The sequence below is a fragment of the Erythrolamprus reginae genome, chromosome 4, assembly GCF_031021105.1.
Source record: "Erythrolamprus reginae isolate rEryReg1 chromosome 4, rEryReg1.hap1, whole genome shotgun sequence".
Taxonomy (NCBI): domain Eukaryota; kingdom Metazoa; phylum Chordata; class Lepidosauria; order Squamata; family Dipsadidae; genus Erythrolamprus; species Erythrolamprus reginae.
In genome coordinates, this window is record NC_091953.1 from 24450365 (window position 1) to 24473076 (window position 22712).

The window sequence follows — 22712 nt, forward strand, 5'->3', positions numbered from 1 at the left end:
ACTAATAATTTTTGCAAATAAATAAAAAAAATAATTATTGTTAATAAATAATTATGTTTATAAATATCAGGATCACTAAGTGTCTCATTCAATGGTGAGTACCAGTAATAATGGTGAGTAAATGGTTGTTAAGGGAATAGGAAATGGTAATTTAGGGGTTTAAAGTGTTAAGGGATGGCTTGTGATACTGTCCATAGCCAAAAATGGTGTATTTACTTCCGCATCTCTACTTCGCGGAAATTCGACTTTCGCGGGCAGTCTTAGAACGCATCCCCCACGAAAATCGAGGGAACACTGTACAGTGTCACAGTATCCAAACAAATCTAGTGGTACATTTCACTTTTGTATGTCATGTAAACTCTGATTGATTAATTGAGAAAACAATGAAGGCAGGTGTTAACCTGTTGCATTAATGTGACCAAAGTAGTCTCTCCTGTCTATTTTTGCACCTCTAAAAAAGCAAAGCAATCTTATGCAATCGTATTTTGTATACATTATATTGCTTCAAACTGTATTCTAGGTTTGTACTTCTACCTAGCAATACACACAGTTTAACAATTTTCGAACTTCCGGGTTCCAAAATAAGGCCATTAGGCATCTTAATTTCATCAAATGGTGAAATCGTATTGTTCTATGCTGGGGGCAGGTAGATTTTGTTACTTTGACGTATGAAATTGTTGATCTATCTCCTAATTGACAATGTTGTAAGTAAAATGAAAACTACTAGAAAACTATAGACTTACAATCCGGCACACACAATGTAAAACAATATCCATCTAATAAAAATTATCCCTTAATCTAATACAGCAAATAAAAACATGGTACATACCCATATGTTACTCCAGCAATACTACATTTCTTAAAATTCATAATATTGCATGTTAAGGTGCCTGTTTTATCAGAGAATAGATACTTAACCTAGGAGACAAATGATATATACCATTATGAATAAAACGAAATAGAGAATCTTTGAGAAAACTGAAAATTAAAGCAGTTCTAAAGTGTATCATCAAAATGTTCAATGGAACCCTGTCTGAGACATGTGGACAAACATACAATGAGGCCTTGATTAATTTAACTATTGTTTAAACACACTGCTTCCCAAATAGGTCTTTCAGATTTGTCAAATATCCAAATCCCATAATTCCTTGCCAATGTAAGCAGATTGGCTGATTATGAGAAATGCCATCAACACATATCAATATATTCCAAAATACATTGGGAAAAGCTTAGTGACTAACTCTTCAACTAAATGTGCATCCAAGCAATCTATTATAAACTTATCTCAGCCAAGAACTCAATATACAATTGTACAGCAGTGCATCAGAAACTTGACTGACAGCACTACAGGCAGCATAATGCACAGGTTCTGAACTAAACATACAGTCTAATGAATAAGAACAAAACTCCCTTGTTAGGTTGACGAATGAGAATCAGAAAAGATTCAGGTTGAAAATTAACACCCAGCAGTCTTTTTCCCACAGGAATTCTGTATGAATTATAGCAGAATCAATTAGAAACATAGAAAAATAGAAGTCTGACCGCAGAAAAAGACCCTCATGGTCCACCTAGTCTGCCCTTATACTATTTTTGGTATTTTATCTTAGGATGGATATATGTTTATCCCAGGCATGTTTAAATTCAGTTACTGTGGATTTATCTACCACGTCTGCTGGAAGTTTGTTCCAAGGATCTACTACTCTTCCAGTAAAATAATATTTTCTCAAGTTGCTTTTGATCTTTCCCCCAACTTCAGATTGTGTCCCCTTGTTCTTGTGTTCACTTTCCTATTAAAAACACTTCCCTCCTGAACCTTATTTAACCCTTTGACATATTTAAATGTTTCGATCATGTCCCCCCTTTTCCTTCTGTCCTCCAGACTTTACAGATTGAGTTCATGAAGCCTTTCCTGATACGTTTTATGCTTAAGACCTTCCACCATTCTTCTAGCCCGTCTTTGGACCCATTCAATTTTGTCAATATCTTTTTTGTAGGTGAGGTCTCCAGAACTGAACACAGTATTCCAAATGTGGTCTCACCAGCACTCTTTATAGCGGGATCATAATCTCCCTCTTCCTGCTTGTTATACCTCTAGCTATGCAGCCAAGCATCCTACTTGCTTTCCCTACTGCCTGACTGCACTGTTCACCCATTTTGAGACTGTCTGTTTTTGTTTATGTTCACAGCCTTTGAATCGTGCTTCAAATTTACTGAAGAAGGTAAAAATAAAATAATGTAAATGCATTACTTTTGTAAAATGAATAACTGGTGTAAGAAATCATATAGTTTCCCGGAAAAATGCCACATGAAAAATTAAAAGGCATTGAGATAATGAAGTCCTGTTCAGACAGATAAAGAATCTAAAGTAGACTTAAGTCTAACTAACTGTTTTATAGTCAGTAGTGTCATTAATTTACCAAGCTGCCTGAAAACAAACACAATTTTCATTAGATAAATGACTATTTATTTATTTTATTTATTTATTTAGATTTGTATGCCGCTCCTCTCCGCAGACTCGAAATATAATATGCAGAGGGGGACTAAGAATAGCTCAATCACGTAATTGGCAAGGGCCAATAATATGATCTGATGAAAAGTTTAATTAACAACTGGAAAATCATAGATTTTCCCACTCTTATTAACCACTCTGGGTGGATTAATGTTACAGATTACCATTAAAAATCAGATGCCTGCAAATTTATCTCAAACTGATTCATGGATTAAACATACGAAATGAACAGCCCTTTTTTTGTTACGACGCCATCCCATATTCTTACCTGGCCAAGTTCCTCATTAAGATTTGAAGTTCTGGCCATTGCCGGTGTATCAGTTTCAGTATAATACATATCTATGTCCTGAAAACAAGCAAAAAACCATAAACATTGTATGCTAGTTTTATTTTGTTCTGTTTATAATGTGTACATTATCATTATTTTTTTTAAACTTAATCATTTATAAAAGAAAAAAGATCTAACAATCAAGTAGAAGATAAAAAAGACAAAAATAATCAGTACAAGAACAATTATTGGTATAGTAGGTGAACAAAGAGAATACCAAGATGGTACTCAGCGTATTTTAGATTAAAAAGTAGAAAACATTGAAATCTCTTTTAATCAAAATCCATGAAACCAAGACATGCTTCCTAATACTAAACTGTACCATAGATTGTGATGGGTCAAATGGCACATTTGTTTCTTAACCAAACAATCATACTCATTCAAATGTTGTGTATTTCTTCTCCGGGTCCCGTCAACTAAACAATGCCACTTGGCGGGACCCAGGAGAAGAGCCTTCTCTGTGGCGGCCCCGGCCCTCTGGAACCAACTCCCCCCAGAGATTAGAATTGCCCCCACCCTTCTTGCCTTTCGTAAGCTACTTAAAACCCACCTCTGCCGCCAGGCATGGGGGAATTAAGACTTTTTTCTCCCCCTAGGCTGTTACAACTGTATACATGGTATGTTTGTATGTATGTTTGGTTTTTATATATTAAGGGGTTTTAATTTGCTTTTAGTATTGGATTTTATTGTATATTGTTCAGGATTGTTGTTAGCCGCCCCGAGTTTTCGGAGAGGGGCGGCATATAAATCCAATAAAACTTGAAACTTGAATTTCAATCAAGATTGGAACCCTGTTTGTGCAATTTCTGTGCATTTTAAACCAGTTTCAATCTGGTTCAAAGTAAATTACCGCACAATTAGCAGGAGAGATAGAAGGCTCTTAAATTAAAGAAATCTAAGTTTATTCATTGTTAACCCAAAAAACTATACTTATTTTTACTTACTGAAAATCCTACTTCAAGGTTCTCCTTCCAATTTAAGAATCACAAAGGGTAGAGAGATATGAGTGCCATTTTTTTTTACAAATTTTACTACTATTAAAAGTCTAATAACTTAATATTCATTTGTCCCTCATTGTTGTGTTGTTAAATTAAGCTGCATTTAATTGTACGTACCCAATTTATAAAAAGAGCCTGAGTAAACTTCACAACTTCCAGAGTCACCAGTAGACTGATGGGAATGAGGTTGTTGTACAAGATTATAAAGGTGAGCAGATTATATCCAAAATTAGTGGCTAGGACTTCTGCGGGCCAAAGCAGACAAAGGCAGAGGAACAAGTCAGAGAAAGAGAAGATCTAGGCACATATGATTGTGTAATTCCCAAAGAATTGGAACACTCAAATTGGGAAACTGTGCTAACAAAAAGGAACATTAAGAAGCAGGATTTCTGAAATTACAAAGCTTTCACTATTGACCTTGCAATTATATGAATTAATAATTTCACATGAAGCTTTTTAATACATTGCTACTAAGATCCAAAAACAGTAAAATACTTGTCTCTAATATTTGTATATTGTAGTCAAAGCTGGACAGAAAAGCCTGTCAATTAGCTAAAATATCAGATAAACCATGATGACAACTAAAACAGGGGAGAATATGGAATGTATACGGTATATCATTCCAGATTCAGTTCATCCTCAGATTCAATTATGTTCATGTTGACACAATATAAGGAAGTGGCCTCCATGGGGCCTCTCTAGGAATCTCCTGGGAGGAAACAGGGCCTCCACCCTCCCTGTGGTTTCCCCAATCGCCCGGATTATTTGCTTTTACATTGATTCCTATGGGAAAAATTGCTTCTTCTTACAAACTTTCCTACTTAAGAACCTGGTCACGGAAAAAATTAAGCTTGTAAGTAGAGGTACCACTGTACTGAGACTCAGATTACTATTAGCCATAGCCCCTAAACTTCCTTCACAATCAGAAGTAACTAATGTCAGATGCTGAGAAGCGGGGTGGAAGAGAGTGAATTTCAATTAAAGGACATTCTATAGCAGGCTTGTTAAACTGGCAGTCCAGATGTGTCACATACAGGCCATGCCCGCCCCGGCTCCACAAAGGCAAAAATAAGTCACGTGATGCGATCCAGTTTGACCCCCATGTCCTACAGGTTCTTCCATAAAGCACAACATTAGACTATCTGGATTTTGGTGTCATCCACTGCAACTGGGAACTGCAGATGTTACCAGGTCTATCACTTTGATCCTGCATGTAGAGTTACAAAGCAAACCCGGCAGTTTGATTTCCTTTGGCTCCCCTTTTTGTGAACTTGCCTCATTGCCTCCTTTACATGTTTTTAGATTTGATGTTTTTAGTATTTTAAAAGTTAAGATTTCTCACATGTTGTTATTTGCCCTGTTGTAAGCCGCCCCGAGCCTCAGGAGAAGAGTAGCTAACAATGTTCCCAGCTCTTACCCGCTTGCAAGCTCTTTTATTGTTACTCTCTGCAAAGAATGTTACAAAACCCTGTCTTTGCAGGCTCTTTCATTGTTTCTCTCGGAGAAGAATGTTTTCCAAGCCCTAAGTCTTTGCAGGGTTTTTTTCATTGCTCTATTTGCTCCGAATGTTTCTTTCCAGCCCTAACCAAGTGCTAACAATGTTCCCAGCTCTTACCCGCTTGCAAGCTCTTTTATTGTTACTCTCTGCAAAGAATGTTACAAAACCCTGTCTTTGCAGGCTCTTTCATTGTTTCTCTCTGAGAAGAATGTTTTCCAAGCCCTAAGTCTTTGCAGGGTTTTTTTAATTGCTTTACTTGCTCCAAATGTTTCTTTCCAGGTGCTAATGATGTTCCCAGCTCTTACTGACTTGCAAGCTCTTTCATTGTTACTCTCTCCAAATAAAGTTTTTTTAAAGCACTAACCAGGGGATAAAATAATGTGCTAAAAGTGACCAGATTAAGGACGCTAGCCAGATGAATACCTGGTAAACAGATTATTTAGAAACATAGAAGTCTGACTGCAGAAAAAGACCACATTGTCCATCTAGTCTGCCCTTATACTATTTTCTTGTATTTTATCTTAGGATGGATATATGTTTATCCCAGGCATGTTTAAATTCAGTTACTGTGGATTTATCTACCACGTCTGCTGGAAGTTTGTTCCAAGGATCTACTACACTTTCAGTAAAATAATATTTTCTCATGTTGCTTTTGATCTTTCTCCCAACTAACTTCAGATTGTGTCCCTTGTTCTTGTGTTCACTTTCCTATTAAAAACACTTCCCTCCTGGACCTTATTTAACCCTTTGACATATTTAAATGTTTCGATCATGTCCCCCCTTTTCCTTCTGTCCTCCAGACTATACAGATTGAGTTCATGAAGCCTTTCTTGATACGTTTTATGCTTAAGACCTTCCACCATTCTTGTAGCCCGTCTTTGGACCCGTTCAATTTTGTCAATATCTTTTTGTAGGTGAGGTCTCCAGAACTGAACACAGTACTCCAAATGTGGTCTCACCAACACTCTATATAGCGGGATCATAATCTCCCTCTTCCTGCTTGCTATACCTCTAGCTATGCAGCCAAGCATCCTACTTGCTTTCCCTACCGCCTGACTGCACTGTTCACCCATTTTGAGACTATTTTCCCTATTTTTCTCCCAAAAAACGAAGGTATGTCTTATACCCCCCCAAAATACGGTAAATAATAAATATATCTACCTTCTAAAGTTAAAAAATGTATTGCCCTTATCTCCCCTCTCCCTTTCTTTTGCTTTGGTCTAATTTTGGCGGGATTGTATTCTTCCCCAGAAGAGAGGGGGGGAAAAGAACATCTAGGCTCTATTATGCGGTTATGTTATCAACATTACACCTATTTGAAGCTAGCAGCAGCTCTATAGCAGATGAGGCCTACTGTCTTGTTTCCCAAAGTGACTGTATCCAGACAAAGAGTGACCGGACTTGAAACAGCAGAGGAGGGAGCAGAGCACACAAAGAACAGTACCTATCACAACCAGTAAGACATTTTGTCTTGTTGCAGAAAAGGTATTCATTTATTGCTATTGTTTGCATCACAAAAGCTTACCCTTACGCTATTCAGTCTCCCCGTGAAATATAATCGGGAAGAAGAGCTGCAAATAATTTTGTGTGGGCTTTGTGCCCACGTAGTGGCATTTAAGACCCCGCTAACTCATTTGTGTTCAATCTGAGGGAAGCTGGCCGAGGACCAAGATAGAAACTCAAGGAATCACCGAGGGAAAGGAGAGAAGGCACACTGCCCCTTTTTGTCAATATAGCAAGAGGAAGAAAAGGGTGGAGATGGCGAGTATTCTGAGACATCTGAGACAGGTTACAAGCGGTGTGCCACAAGGGTCTGTTCTGGGTCCTATTCTTTTTAATATGTTTGTGAGCGACATAGGGGAAGGTTTGGTAGGGAAGGTTTGCCTATCTGCCGATGACTCTAAAGTGTGCAATAGGGTTGATATTCCTGGAGGCGTCTGTAATATGGTAAACGATTTAGCTTTACTAGATAAATGGTCAAAGCAATGGAAACTGCAGTTTAATGTTTCCAAATGTAAAATAATGCACTTGGGGAAAAGGAATCCTCAATCTGAGTATTGTATTGGCAGTTCTGTGTTAGCAAAAACTTCAGAAGAGAAGGATTTAGAGGTAGTGATTTCTGACAGTCTCAAAATGGGTGAACAGTGTGGTCGGGCGGTAGGAAAAGCAAGTAGGATGCTTGGCTACATAGCTAGAGGTATAACAAGCAGGAAGAGGGAGATTGTGATCCCGCTATATAGAGCGCTGGTGAGACCACATTTGGAATACTGTGTTCAGTTCTGGAGACCTCACCTACAAAAAGATATTGACAAAATTGAACGGGTTCAAAGATGGGCTACAAGAATGGTGGAAGGTCTTAAGCATAAAACGTATCAGGAAAGACTTCATGAACTCAATCTGTATAGTCTGGAGGACAGAAGGAAAAGGGGGGACATGATCGAAACATTTAAATATGTCAAAGACTTAAATAAGGTCCAGGAGGGAAGTGTTTTTAATAGGAAAGTGAACACAAGAACAAGGGGACACAATCTGAAGTTAGTTGGGGGAAAGATCAAAAGCAACATGAGAAAATATTATTTTACTGAAAGAGTAGTAGATCCTTGGATAAAATACAGAAAATAGTATAAGGGCAGATTAGATGGACCATGAGGTCTTTTTCTGCCGTCAGACTTCTATGTTTCTATGTTAGATAGATAGATAATAGATGGATGGATGGATGATAGATAGATAGATAGATAGATAGATAGATAGATAATGATTGATGGATGGATGGATGGATGGATGATTGATAGATAGATAGATAGATAGATAGATAGATAGATAGATAGATAGATAGATAGATAGATAGATAATAGATGGATGGATGGATGGGAGATACATACGTACATACATACATACATACATAATGGACGGATGGATGATAGATAGATAGATAGATAGATAGATAGATAGATAGATAGATAGATAGATAGATAGATAGATCGATCATGAATGGTTGGCTGAGAGACAGACAGACAGACAGACAGACAGATCCACCTTGACAAAGCCACACCTTTCTGATAGCCATTTAAAAAACAGGATTATTCTCTCCCTCCCAATGATAGACACTTTCTTAAAGCATTAAAAATACCAAGGGGGACCACTGCTTTATTTTGTCAGTGAGATTCCTTCTTCTTCTTTCCAATTAATTGAAAACTGGAAAACTGCCTCTATGCTGGCTGAAGCTATGTTTGCTCTGAAACATTCATTCTTTTCTATTTTTTTCCCCTTAAATCAAGCAATAGCTATCATCTTTCAGGGCTCTTCTATGTAATATCCCTCCTGCATTTAATATGAGAAGATAAACCAGTACTATGCCAAAAGGAAATCAAACTGAACTCTGCTCTGACTGCAGTGTAACTTTACACTCTGTCCAAATTAGACAACCAACACAATGAGTGCAGGTGTTTTTCTTTGGCACAAATCCATAGCTAGTTCTTTCGGACTAAAAACACAGAACAATAAGAGGGATGTAGTAATACACCAAATTGTAAAATGAATGGGGTTTTGGCAATCCAGGTCATGTTTACCATTTACATGAAGGAGAAAATAAGGCAGTTGTTTTGCACTAAACCTCGGGTGCTTTTTGGTGGGTGCAATCAATTTGAAGAGCCTTCACTTTCTTAAATTGGAAATTATTATTTATTTATTCTTTGTCCAATATACAATACATATGAAAGAGAATAGACATTAAGTAATATATATAAAGATAGGAAGTAAAAAAGAAGAGAAGTAGATAGGAAGAGAATATATATAAAGGAGAGAATATATATGATAAAAGGAATAAGGAAACACAATTGGACAGGGGATGATAGGCACATCAGTGCACTTATGTACGCCCCTTACTGGCCTCTTAGGAATCTGGAGAGGTCAATCATGGAGAGTCTAAGGGAGAAGTGTAGGGGATTGGGGGTTGACACTATTGAGTCCGGTAATGAGTTCCACGCTTCGACAACTCGATTGTTAAAGTCATATTTTTTACAGTCAAGTTTGGAGCAATTAATATTAAGTTTGAATCTGTTGCGTGCTCTTGTGTTGTTGCTGTTGAAGCTGAAGTAGTCGTTGACCGGAAGGACGTTGCAGCGTATGATCTTGTGGGCAATACTTAAATCGTGTTTTAGGCGCCGTAGTTCTAAGCTTTCAAGGCCCAGGATAGTTTCAATGACTGAAATTGATTGATATTTAAGATTAACAATTAAGTAAGAAATATAGATAAGCATTAATTGGTTACTGGGTTGAAATAATCTGGAAAATTTGAGAAATGTATTATTTAGAGGGGGGAAGAACTCTGAAATTTTTTGTATTATTATGCTTTGGGGTTTTTTATTTCTTTTTGCTAACATTTGATTGGTTATACAAGGTTTTCTTCGTTTATAGAAAAATGTATTAAAAAAGGAAGGAAGTACTATGGCATAATGGTTAATAAGTTAGAATTATTACTGTTGTCATATTTTTTGAAGGAACATTAAGGAGGGAATTTAATCAAAAGAAAATGTATGTACTGGATGACAAAACTAGAAAAACTGCAACCTTTTTGATGATTGATGTCAGTTACTAACAAAATACAGTGATACCTTGTCTTACGGACAAGGTTCATAAGGTGAAAAGTTCGTAAGACTAAACAATGTTTCCCATAGGAATCAATGGAAAAGCAATTAATGCGTGCAAATCCAAAATTCACCCCTTTTGCCAGCCGAAGCACCCGTTTTCGCACTGGTGGGATTCCCCTGCAGCATTGCAAAATCCGGAGCTGGGGTTTCCCATGGAGGGGAGCCTCAGGGGAATCCCACCAGCGCAAAAACGGGTGCTTCAGCTGGCAACGGAAGTCTGGAGGTGGGGCATCCCAGGGGCGGCAGCGAGTTTGTAAGGTGAAAATAGTTTGGAAGCAGAGGCAAAAAAAATCTTAAACCCCGGGTTGTACAGTAGTACCTCTAGATACGAGCTGCTCCACATGCGAGTATTCCAAGTTACGAGCCACGACGCGAGTGAAATTTCTGTTCGACACCCGAGCTCAAATTCGAGATACGAGTCGAGCTTCCACTAAGTGGCGCAAGAATCTCCTTGCTTCCGGTTATCTCGGCACGAAAAACAAAGTCTAAAGGCATTCGTTCGAGATGCGAGTTGATCGACTTACGAGCTTGGGTCTGGAACGAATTAAACTCGTATGTCGAGGTACCACTGTATCTTGAAAAGTTCGTATGACGAGAGGTTCGTAGGATGAGGTATCACTGTACCACATTTTATTTATGAAAAATTAGATACTGCATTGTTTGATGTTGAAAGGGGAAAGAAATTACACCCACCCCCAAATAAAGATAAAAGCATATTTATGCAAACCCAGTCTTTGCTCACCAGTGGAATCAAAGTACCAAATGACTTCGCCATGTGTTCTGTTCCATAGTAAGGCACCCACAGAGCTCACTAAAGCCATGACGAGAAGGATGCAAAACAAAATAAGAATCTGCATATTGGTAACTTTTTCTACATTGGATCTCTTCAGTGGAGCTTTGGTTGAATTCTGGAAAGGATCAGCCACAGAATTGCAATGATTAATTGTGCTCACACACACACAAAAGAAAAGAATAATAAAAACAAGATGAAATTTCAGCCAGACATTATGAAAGACTCGCATCCATTATTAAAAACAGAAGCTTTATCCTTTCTTCCCATAACAGCTATCAATTTAAAACGCAGAATGCCACCTGCTTTGCACTAGTAGCCAGTCTTCTCCAATCCAATGAGACTCAGGTGTATTGTACCAGATAGTTCTGGAAAACATCTGGATAGCACCAAACTGGGGAAAGCTGAAATCGACATACTAAGGGAAAGAAGACTAGCTGTGTTCACACAACCCGCTTAGCCAGATCAATTGCAGATCTTCTGATTGCATTTGCACAATTGTCCAAAAAATAAATAAATTTCTTAGCTTATACTGCAAAGTCAACCTGTTTGTGGTCCACTATACGTTGTGGAAAAGTGGACAGTAGATTAATTCATTAACCAATGAAATATCTTCTGGAATGCAGTTCATGAAATGAGGGTTGTTGAATATGTATTGAGTTAATGTAAATAGTTGAATCCGAAATGTTGAATGTGATTGGATTAGAAATTGACCGGGAAATTCAAGAATTCTTCAAGGGTGATTATGCATCCTTGCTGAATAAGCAATACCAGAATAAAAGGAGATAACTAAAGACCTTGCTGTAATTGGAAACACAGTCCCTAATTATTTTAACATTTTAAATATAGCTTACTATTTACTAGCCAATCTATTAAGATTATCTATTTAGAACTCTGTGTACATACACTCTGCAAATATAGTTGCATTTTCTCCCAAAAGTTAAACACAGCTACTAAAGCTCAATCTAAAACAGGGATGTCAAACTCATGACAACATATTGTCATCACATGATGTATCACAACTCTTCCCCCCTTCACTAAACCGGAGATGGGTGTGGCCAATGCGTGATGCATCTGGCCCACAGGCCATAAGTTTGACACCCCTGGTCGACTACTGTAATGCTTTCTACATGGGGCTACCTTTGAAAAGTGTTCGGAAACTTCAGATCGTGCAGAATGCAGCTGCGAGAGCAATCATGGGCTTCCCCAGGTATGCCCATGTTACACCAACACTCCGCAGTCTGCATTGGTTGCCGATCAATTTCCGGTCAAAATTCAAAGTGTTGCTTATGACCTATAAAGCCCTTCATGGCGCCGGACCAGAATATCTCTGGGACCGCCTTCTGCCGCACGAATCCCAGCAACCGATTAGGTCCCACAGAGTTGGCCTTCTCCGAGTCCCGTCAAGTAAACAATGTCGTTTGGCGGGTCCCAGGGGAAGAGTCTTCTCTGTGGCGGCCCCGACTCTCTGGAACCTGCTCCCCCCCGGAGATTAGAAATGCTCCCACCCTCCTTACCTTTCGTAAACTCCTTAAAACCCACCTTTGCCGCCAGGCATGGGGGAATTGAGATATCTCGCCCAGGCCTATACAATTTATGTATGGTATGTCTGTGTGTATGTCTGCTTAATAACGGGGTTTTTAAAAAATGTTTTTAAATTATTAGATTTGTCATGAATTGTTTTATTGCTGTTGTGAGCCGCCCCGAGTCTACGGAGAGGGGCGGCATACAAATCTAATAAATAATAATAATAATAATAATAATAATAATAATAATAATAATAATATCTGCTGGCACTCAAGTTGTTACCCCAGCTCAGTTCCAACGTTCATGTGTGTGCCAACCAACTCATTTTTGGCTCACACAGAGGCTCTGGGAGGGCATTTTTGGATTCCAGAGAGCCTCTTGGAGGATAGGGAAGGTGCTTTTACCCTCCACCAACCTCAGGGAAGCATTTGGAGCCTGAGGACAGTGAAACATGAGCCTACTGGGGCCACCAAAAGTTGGGAAACAGGCCGTTTCCGACCTCCGGAAGGCCTCCAGGGGACAGGGGAAGCTGTTTTTGCCCTCTCAGGCATTGAATTACGGGCATGGGCACTCGCGCATGAGCAATAGCACACACATACACAATATTTCAGCACCCAAGGAAAAAAAGGTTTGCCATCACTGGTCTAGTGAGATAGTTACACTGTAAATACAGTATATAGAATAGTTTTGCTAAGAAGAAGTAAATATTTTCTTAAAGAACTTTCTGCTGTGTTTGTTTTCAATGATCTACAAAGACTTTAGTTCCTGGTATCCTGGTCTGCGACTGGCCTATTTGGGTTGGGCAGCTTGTGAACAATGCAACAATTCACTCAAAACGTATTCCCATGTTTTTCACTTTAGAAAAAGAAGTCAAGCTATTCCTCTCTAAGCTAGACTGATCAGTCTGAATTGGTTTTAACACCAATATTTACTGTTTCTGTGACATTTTTATTATTTATGATATGTTTTATTTTTTTTATTCTCATTAGCCTTTGATGCTACATAGGCAAAAAAAAAAGAGAGTAGGGTCTAAGTGTTAAAATACCCAAATTATTAAACAATAAATATATACAGTGATACCTTGTCTTACAAACTTAATTGGTTCCGGGATGAGGTTCTTAAGGTGAAAAGTTTGTAAGACGAAACAATGTTTCCCATAGGAATCAATGGAAAAGCGATTAATGCGTGCAAGCCCAAAATTCACCCCTTTTGCCAGCGCCGTTTTTGCACTGCTGGGATTCCTCTGAGGTTCCCCTCCATAGGAAACCCCACCTCCGGGGGGGAATCCCAGCATCGCAAAAACGAGCGCTTCGCTGGCAACGGAAGTCTGGAGGTGGGGTTTCCCAGCGAAGGGAACATCAGTGAAATCGCAGCATCTCAAAAACACCGAAGTCCTCGAAACCCCACCTCCAGACCTCTGTGTTTTTGTGATGCTGCGATTTCACTGAGGCTCCCCTCACTGGGAAACCCCACCTCCAGACAAAAACGGGTGCTTCGTTGGCAACAGAAGTCCGGAGGCGAGGAATCCCAGTGGCGGCGGCGGGTTTGTAAGGTGAAAATAGTTTGTAAGAAGAGGCAAAAAAATCTTAAACCCCGGGTTTGTATCTCGAAAAGTTTGTATGACGAGGCGTTTGTAAGACGAGGTATCACTGTACTTGAAATCCTTGCTGGACTTCCCAACAGAAACATGTTAAAACTTACAAACAGATCGACGGATACTTTACCTGCATAAGTTTTGTGTCATGTCCTGTGTAGACAACTAATCCTAAAACCCACTGAGTGTTCCTTAATTGTGCACCTCTTAGTAATATTTGATCAGGTCCAATTGGAACTGGACTGATGGGGGAAAAAAGAAAAAGGAAAATAGAAGTTTTATAGTATAATAATATCTATATCTATATCTCTCTATGTATCTATGTATCTATCTATATGTCTCTCTCCCCCCCCCTCTCTCTCTGTGTTCTAAATATAGTCATTAGCAGTGTTCCCTCTAATTTTTTGGGGTGGGTGGGCGGAAAAGTATAGTGTCTGAGCGGCAATCCCTTCGGGACTGGGCGGCACAGAAATAATAAACAAACAAACAAACAAACAAATAAAAAACCCACCCTGTTTTGCCTCAGAGAATTTCAAAATAAAATACTGTACTGTGTATCTATAACAGTGAGCTCATAATAGGGCAACTCTATCAATATCAAAATGCCACTTAAATAGTTGAGCTAGTTTCAAACTAGATTTTGATTTTCTTTCTCTCTTCCTTACTCCCATTCTTTTTCTTTCTCTTTTCCTTCCTCTCTTTTTTCTATCTGTTTCTCTCTCTTCCTCTCTTCCTCTCTCTCTCCTTCCCTCTCACTCTTTCCCTCTCGGCTTCTGGGCAGGTTTGGAAAACTCTGAGTTGATGATGATTTTTAACTGAGCGATTGCTCACTGCTCAGCTAAGAGGGAACTATGGTCATTAGAGCAGTAAAAGTAGTTATAGCTATTAATTTTATTTATTATATAAATCTATATAACCACCCAAGCGGCTATACAAATAAAGGTGACTCTATATATGTGAAACCAGGCAGCTTACAAATTTTTTTAAATCCACCATATAATAAAAATCCATTTAAAAACCCACTCAATGGCAGCAACAACACAATCAAATTAGCTATTTGGGGTGGGGGGTGGGGGTGGGAATACCAGTTAGTTTCATATCAAGGGAATACCTTTGATTTTCAATGCGGAGATTTCCAGTGAAATCATAGAGGTGACGATTAGGTCCTTCACATTCTATCTTCCCAGACATTTTAATCAAGTCTTCTTTCGTTTGCAGGTTAGCAGTCTGAATCAACCCCTGTGTAGAAGCAAGCCATAGATATAGCCGACAAAACATCTTATTTTCTTTCACAAATTAGAAACTTTTCTATCTCTTTAGACTTATATTATGTTAAACCTCTGGGACCGCCTTCTGCCGCACGAATCCCAGCAACCGGTTAGGTCCCACAGAGTTGGCCTTCTCCGGGTCCCGTCGACTAAACAATGTCATTTGGCGGGACCCAGGAGAAGAGCCTTCTCTGTGGCGGCCCTGACCCTCTGGAACCAGCTCCCCCCAGATATCAGAGTTGCCCCCACCCTCCTTGCCTTTCTCAAGCTACTTAAAACCCACCTCTGTCGTCAGGCATGGGGGAATTGAAATGTTTTCCCTTCCCCTAGGCTTATAGAATTTATACATGGTATGCTTGTTTGTATGATTGGTGTCTTAAATGGGGGTTTTTTGATTATTTTTTAATATTAGATTTGTTACATTGTTTTCTTTACTGTTGTTAGCCGCCCCGAGCAGTGTTCCCTCTAATTTTTTGGGAGGGTGGGCGGAAAAGTATAGTGTCTGAGCGGCAGTCCCTTCGGGACTGGGCGGCACAGAAATAATAAACAAACAAACAAAAAACCCACCCTGTTTTGCCTCAGAGAATTTCAAAATAAAATACTGTACTGTGTGTCTATAACAGTGAGCTCATAATAGGGCAACTCTATCAATATCAAAATGCCACTTAAATAGTTGAGCTAGTTTCAAACTAGATTTTGATTTTCTTTCTCTCTTCCTTACTCCCATTCTTTTTCTTTCTCTTTTCCTTCCTCTCTTTTTTCTATCTGTTTGTCTCTCTTCCTCTCTTTCTCCTTCCCTCTCTCTCCTTCCCTCTCGGCTTCTGGGCAGGTTTGGAAAACTCTGAGTTGATGATGATTTTTAAGTGAGCGATTGCTCACTACTCAGCTTAGAGGGAACTATGGCCCCGAGTCTTCGGAGAGGGGCGGCATACAGATCGAATAAATAAGTAAGTAAGTAAGTAAGTAAGTAAGTAAGTAAGCAAACAAACAAACAAACAAACAAACAAACAAACAAACATACTACAATACAATACTATATTTGTATGACAAATAAAATAAATAAAATAAAATAAAATAAAAAAGAAAGAAAGAAGGAAAGAAAGAGAAAGAAAGAAAGAGAAAAAGAGAAAGAAAGAAAGAAAGAAAGAAAGTTGCCATGGGTAAAAAACATTGGACTAGATGCCCCTTTAAGAGGGAAAAAACAACAAAGTTCAGATCTCCATTTACAATCACATCACACAGCTAATATTGCAAGAGAGAACTCAAGCCATTTCCCAAGTTATCGCTTCATCACTGTCAAACACCAAAACAAAATTTAATTTTACCTGTCGTATTTTAAGGTTCGTCTCTCCATCAAGATTAGCTGTTTCAATATAACACATCGCCTGAGGTTCACTGTTAAAAAAAAAAAAGGTAAGAAAACAATCATATTTAAAGACAACCTTGAAAAAGGAAGGTGACCGGCTTTCTAGAATCCTTATTTTATTCAACTACTGATTTTTCCCCATAATTATTATTATTATTACCAAATGGATTTAAATAATCAGACATTTTCTTTTTTAATAGGCACATATTTTTAAAAAAATATATAATATAGTGTATCAGAAAAAGCACTACCTCAACCGCATGCAAACTCTGGTGAACTGAGGCCTTTGTAAAGAAATACAATAAGTAAAATATACCTGATATTTTTAACACTAGGCTGCGTGGAGGGGGTTAGAGGAGGGGTCTACCGTAGCCCGTTATTTTAAAAAACACTTGTATCAAATTTATCAGGTTATATTTAACCAGGATGATGATGCTAAGTTGAAATTCTACTCAGACTTTGCCTTTTCTTTTTTCTTTTTGGTTTTGCACAACTTTTGGTTGTTTGGTCATTCTAACAAATCAACCCTGACTAGCTTTTATAAAGCTCCAGTAAAATTTCAGAATAATTGCATTGCCTTAAAAGAACCCCTGGTTATCAGTTCACAATGCAAAAATGTGGATTTCAAGTTTTAATTTATTAAGTAGATCAATATGAACATTTTGCCTCTTTCAAACTTCTATGGCTCACATCCAGCACTAATTATGACCAGAGATTTGTGGTATTAATTTCCTAACGGAATTTTCATAACTTCTTCATATTATTTTACCATCAGAAAATAGACTTGATAAGTAAGAAAGGGTGTAGCTTATCAACCTTTTTTTTTTCCTGTGCAAAGAAAAGTCAAGTTTTTTCAAGGGAGGAACACTGAATTATAATGAATCCTGAATGAATATTTCTGAATAAATAATAAATGGTGAGAATTGTTGGCGACCCAGTCTGGTATAGCAGTTAAGGCACCAGCTAGAAACCATTTGGCATTAGGTACAAAGCCAGTGAGATGATTTTGAGCCAATCACACTGTCTCAACCCTGTTGTGGTTAGCTCTGGCCCAGCTCCTGCCCCAAGCAATGTGGAGGTGGATGTGTGGGAGACATCCACATGCCGCAGGCCTGTTTTGCTTCCAGTAGAATCTGTCTCCTCTGACCAAGGAAGCGTGAGTGACAGGGAAGAGGGGAGTTTGGCAGACAGCCCAGGAGGAGATCAATCATCTGTATCATCCCTGGATTTTGAACAAGAATTAATGACACATCCACGCATGCGTAGAGTGATGCATAGGAGACAACAACTGAAGGATTATTACAAGAGAAAATGAGGCCACCTGTGGTTGGGTGGGGCTGCTGTAATTAGTGCTACAGATAAAAGTACAGCCTGGTGTGTTAGCCTCATGGCAGTTTACCTGATTCATTGTTTTGTCAAGATCGTGGTTTTTTGCTGTTCAGGATTGTGTGTGTGGACTCTCTGGACTTTAGAATTGAACTCAATTTCCCAGTTATTGGGTGAGCAATTGTATTGCATTTAACCTGTGCCTTGTGTGTACCAGAAAATCCCTTTGACATTTAAAAAGGGAGCTGTTTCTGTTTTTTCTGTTTATAAAAACTTTTGGGTTTCCCTTTTATCGTGTGGTGTGTGTCTTCCTGGACTAATTACCCTGTAATTACAGGCGGTTGAAACACGCCAGCAGAACAAACCCTAGGAAGGAGGCAATGCTACCTTATACTTTTAAAAAATCTTATTTATGCATATCCCAATAATTTAATTATTGCCGTTTATCTGCCATCATGAAATGTTTAAGTCAATGTATATTGGAAATCAAAGCTTTTTTGCCTTGACAGGTCTGTATAGGTGTGCCTAGTTCAGAAACCTTTGAATCTTAAAAAGAGAAAACTTAAAGTAGAACAGGGGAAAAAAATCTGTGGGCACAATCCCTTGCATACCTCACAGCTGGAGGAGGCAAACAGCTGTGTTTTCCAATTCAGGAAAGACCTAAAAAGGTCATGGAACAATAACATTCTCCAGTAAAATGCACTCGCCAAGAGGGAAAAAAAATCCAAAGAAAATGGTAGAGAAGAAAACTTTTTCCTCAGAGAAAGAAAAGTTTTAAAGTGACCATAAAGCAAACAGGAAGGCAGTTTTAAAGGAAGCTAGTTATTCTTTCAGTCAGGGACAGTTTTCAATTTTTATACTATTCAGAAGTGTGGCATTAACTGGTAAGGCCAGGAATTATTTGTTTTCTTTGCATGCTGTCCAATTTCTGAAAAAAATCTATCCAAGTGGCCAAAAAAAATAATGACGTTATCTTTTGTTGTAAATGTTGACTTTGTACACATTCATATGTACTGTGTCTCATTGAACAGAAGAAGATAATGTAGAAAATTTGCAAATCTATGATTTCACTATTGTAATACAGTGTTCCCTCGATTTTCGCGGGTTCGAACTTCGCGGAACGTCTATATCACGGTTTTTCAAAAATATTAATTAAAAAACACTTTACGGGTTCCCCCCCCCTATACCACGGTTTTTCCTGCCCGATTATGTCATAAGTCATTGCCAAACTTTCATCTGCCTTTAAAAAACATTTTTTTAATAAACTTTAATAAATAAACATGGTGAGTAATAATCTAAATGGTTGCTAAGGGAATGGGAAATTATAAATTTAGGAGTTTAAAGTGTTTAAGGGAAGGCTTGGGATACTGTTCATAGCCAAAAATAGTGTATTTACTTCCGCATCTCTACTTTGCGGAAATTCGACTTTCGCGGGCGGTCTCGGAACGCATCCCCTGCGAAAATCGAGGGAACACTGTATAAGTTGGAATATGTTGATATTTTAAACTGCTACTATCAATTTTTGGTACATTTACATTCAATAGGCTGGTTAGCAAGGGGCTAAAATCAAATTAATAAACATTATCATTATTACTGATTGGTGCAAGGTAAGAGCATAGAGTTGGGTTTTCTCAATGCCTGAATGGGAAATTGCTCAGAAATCTGCAGTATATGTCACACCAACACTTCGTAGTCTGCATTGGTTGCCGATCAGTTTCCGGTCACAATTCAAAGTGTTGGTTATGACCTATAAAGCCCTTCATGGCATCGGACCAGAATATCTCCGGGACTGCCTTCTGCTGCATGAATCCCAGCGACCGATCAGGCCCCACAGAGTTGGCCTTCTCCGGGTCCCGTCGACGAAACAATGTTGTCTGGCGGGGCCCAGGGGAAGAGCCTTCTCTGTGGCAGCCCCGACCCTCTGGAACCAACTCCCCCCGGAGATCAGAACTGCCCCCCTCCTTGCCTTTCGCAAACTCCTAAAAACTCACCTCTGCCATCAGGCATGGGGAAATTGATTCCCCCGGGCCGTTTCATTTTATGTATGATTTGTTTGGGATGCATGACTGGTTTTTTTATAATAAGGGTTTTAAACTATCCTTTTTTAACCATTAGATTTGTACTATGTATTGTTGTTGTAAGCCGCTCCGAGTCTCCGGAGAGGGGCGGCATACAAATCTAATAAATAGTAATAATAAAAATAAAGTATTTGCAATGCTCCCTTCTCATTTGGTTAATACTTATTAAGATTAGTGCAGTGTGTATCAAACTTTTGGACCCCGCGTTGTAAGTAATATATTATTATTATTATTATTATTATTATTATTATTATTATTATTATTATTATTATTATTATTATTATTTAGATTTGTATGCCACCCCTCTCCGTAGACTCGGGGCGGCTCACAACAGTGATAAAAACAATACATGGTAACAAATCTAATAATTAAAATCTAAAATAACAGTTTTACATTAAAAAGTCTAAAAAGAAAAAAAAACCCAATAGATAAAATACATACACACAGTCAGATCATGCACAAAATTACAAAGGCAAGGGGGGGATGTCTCAGTTCCCCCAAGCCTGATGACAGAGGTGGGTTTTAAGGAGTTTACGAAAGGCAAGGAGGGTGGGGGCAGTTTTAATCTCTGGGGGGAGTTGATTCCAGAGGGCCGGGGCCGCCACAGAGAAGGCTCTTCCCCTGGGTCCCACCAGACGACATTGTGGGACCTAACCGGCCACTGGGATTCGTGCGGCAGAAGGCGGTCTCGCAGATAACGAGAAGCAAGGGAAAAGGAAATACAGTCTCAACCTGTGGCTTACTGATTTTTTTAAAATTGCAAATCATGTGCTTTAAAGCCTCAGTTCAACAGAAGCCCAAGTTCACATACATTCAGGATAGCTGACCTGGTAGATAAAATGATCATGTCTGCTGGGAGATGTTGCCCATTGGTGACCTTCGCAAAGTCTCCCACTGCCACCTGGTGAGCAGCGGCAAGAATGCAGCAGAAATAGGGGAAAAAAGAGAGAAAAGACAAGAAAAAGCCCATCCTACGATTAGTTAGCTAATGACCAATGAAGGAAGAATAGAACAGGTTGCTTACCTGAAAACTGGAGTCCTCCGAGTAGAATTCAGAGTGTGAATTCAAACTGATGAAGGTCTGAGCTTGCGCAACACTTGAGTGTGAAAAATCTTATTGGTTTTTGGTTTTTTTCATATGGCACAATAAATGCATTTGTGAATTGGCACACACCCACAAACACCCATTGTGACAAAAGTTTAAGTTTAAGTTTAATCAGATTTGTATGCCGCCCCTCTCCGCAGACTCGGGGCGGCTCACAGCAGCAGCAACACAATGTACAACAAATCCAATATTTAAATTAATTTTAAAAACCCCACAAGTTAAAACCAATCATACACACTAGTGTACCATACATAAATTTTATAAGCCTAGGGAGAAGGAACATGTCAATTCCCCCATGCCTGACAACAGAGGTGGGTTTTAAGGAGCTTACGAAAGGCTAGGAGGGTGGGGGCAACTCTGATATCTGGGGGGAGTTGGTTCCAAAGGGTCGGGGCCGCCACAGAGAAGGCTCTTCCCCTAGGCCCCGCCAACCGACATTGTTTAGTTGACGGGACCTGGAGAAGGCCAACTCTGTGGGACCTAACTGGTCGCTGGGATTCGTGCGGCAGAATCCAGTGATGGGCTGCTGCCTCCACGGCGGAGGGCACAGTGGGGGTAGTATACGTTTATGCACTATATTGAATATTTAATCGTTTTTTTAATTGTCCTTCCTTCTCTGGAACCTTAGAATGATCCTTAATTACTTTTAAAATAGGAAATAATTAAATAGTATGTTTTTAGTCATAAACGCTTTAATAATTTTAATCATTATCCGGAACTGAACTTTTATACCCTGTTTCCCCGAAAATAAGACGTACCCCGAAAGTAAGGCATGTCAGAGGTTTTGCAGAATTTGCTAATATAAGGCATCCCCCAAAAATAAGGCGTAGTCAAGTTTACATACGGTACGGTGGAAAAACATACGTTACCATTCAAAGCTGTTCATAACGGTACCGTAATAATGTGGCATCCCCTGCTGGCTCCTTCCATCGCTTTGTACCGTCCAGTACAGCAGATACAGTCTGCTGCTGTCTCACCGCCATTACAGTCTCCACTACAGTGCGTAGACTGTAGTTCCTCTGGTGGCCGGAAGCTGCAATAGCGGGAGTATACTGTTGTACCTTATAAGTGCCGTCGTTTGTGTGTGTGTGTGTGCCATACCGACAGGTACCGTACCGTAATCAGTGTACCGTACGGTACACTTTCTTTGGGGGTGTCAGCTTTTCTGCCTGTGAATATGTCTTATTTGAGAAATATAAGGCACCCCCTGAAAATAAGACGTAGCACAACTTTTGGAGCAAAAATTAATATAAGACAGTGTCTTATTTTCGGGGAAACACGGTAGCAGTTAAAGAAAATTGAGCTACTTGCCTAATATGTTATCATACTGAACCTTGTGGGTTCAGTACAAAACCTTAAAATATTACTGTGCTCCTCAGCAAATAATGCGGCCGATCATTTTTCCTTTTTGTTGCTATTCAAATAATGTGACTTAATCAACTGCAAAGAGTCCAAGCACCTATGTGAAAACTTATCTTGGTTGGTAAGCCACTCCCTCTCAGTCACATGACCTTTAAGACACCTGGTCGCATGATTGTCAAGCCACTCCCACCTGGTCACATGGCCAGCAAGACACTCCGACCCAGTCATATGACCATCAAGCCACACCCAGACAACAAGACACACCCACACAATAAGCCACGCCCACAACGTGGTAGTAAAAAAATTTGCAGCCC

At 39.2% G+C, this 22712-nt stretch overlaps 1 protein-coding gene across 7 annotated transcripts in view; it reads right to left on the reverse strand.

Moving 5' to 3' along the window:
* Nucleotides 1-22712, reverse strand: part of ATP8A2 (ATPase phospholipid transporting 8A2) — a 460631-nt gene that overhangs the window by 335613 nt on the left and 102306 nt on the right. For 5 of the 7 annotated variants that reach the window (XM_070749818.1, XM_070749817.1, XM_070749821.1 and 2 more), the window contains exons 7-14: nt 20759-20832; nt 16487-16556; nt 15005-15132; nt 14024-14135; nt 10725-10890; nt 3953-4080; nt 2778-2855; nt 830-918 (exon numbers count right to left, since the gene is read on the reverse strand). In XM_070749818.1, coding sequence (XP_070605919.1) covers nt 830-918; nt 2778-2855; nt 3953-4080; nt 10725-10890; nt 14024-14135; nt 15005-15132; nt 16487-16556; nt 20759-20832 — 845 coding nt within the window. Of the gene's footprint in view, nt 1-829; nt 919-2777; nt 2856-3952; nt 4081-10724; nt 10891-14023; nt 14136-15004; nt 15133-16486; nt 16557-20742; nt 20833-22712 lie in introns of those variants that run through there. The other 2 variants (XM_070749823.1, XM_070749822.1) reach the window with 2 other exon arrangements.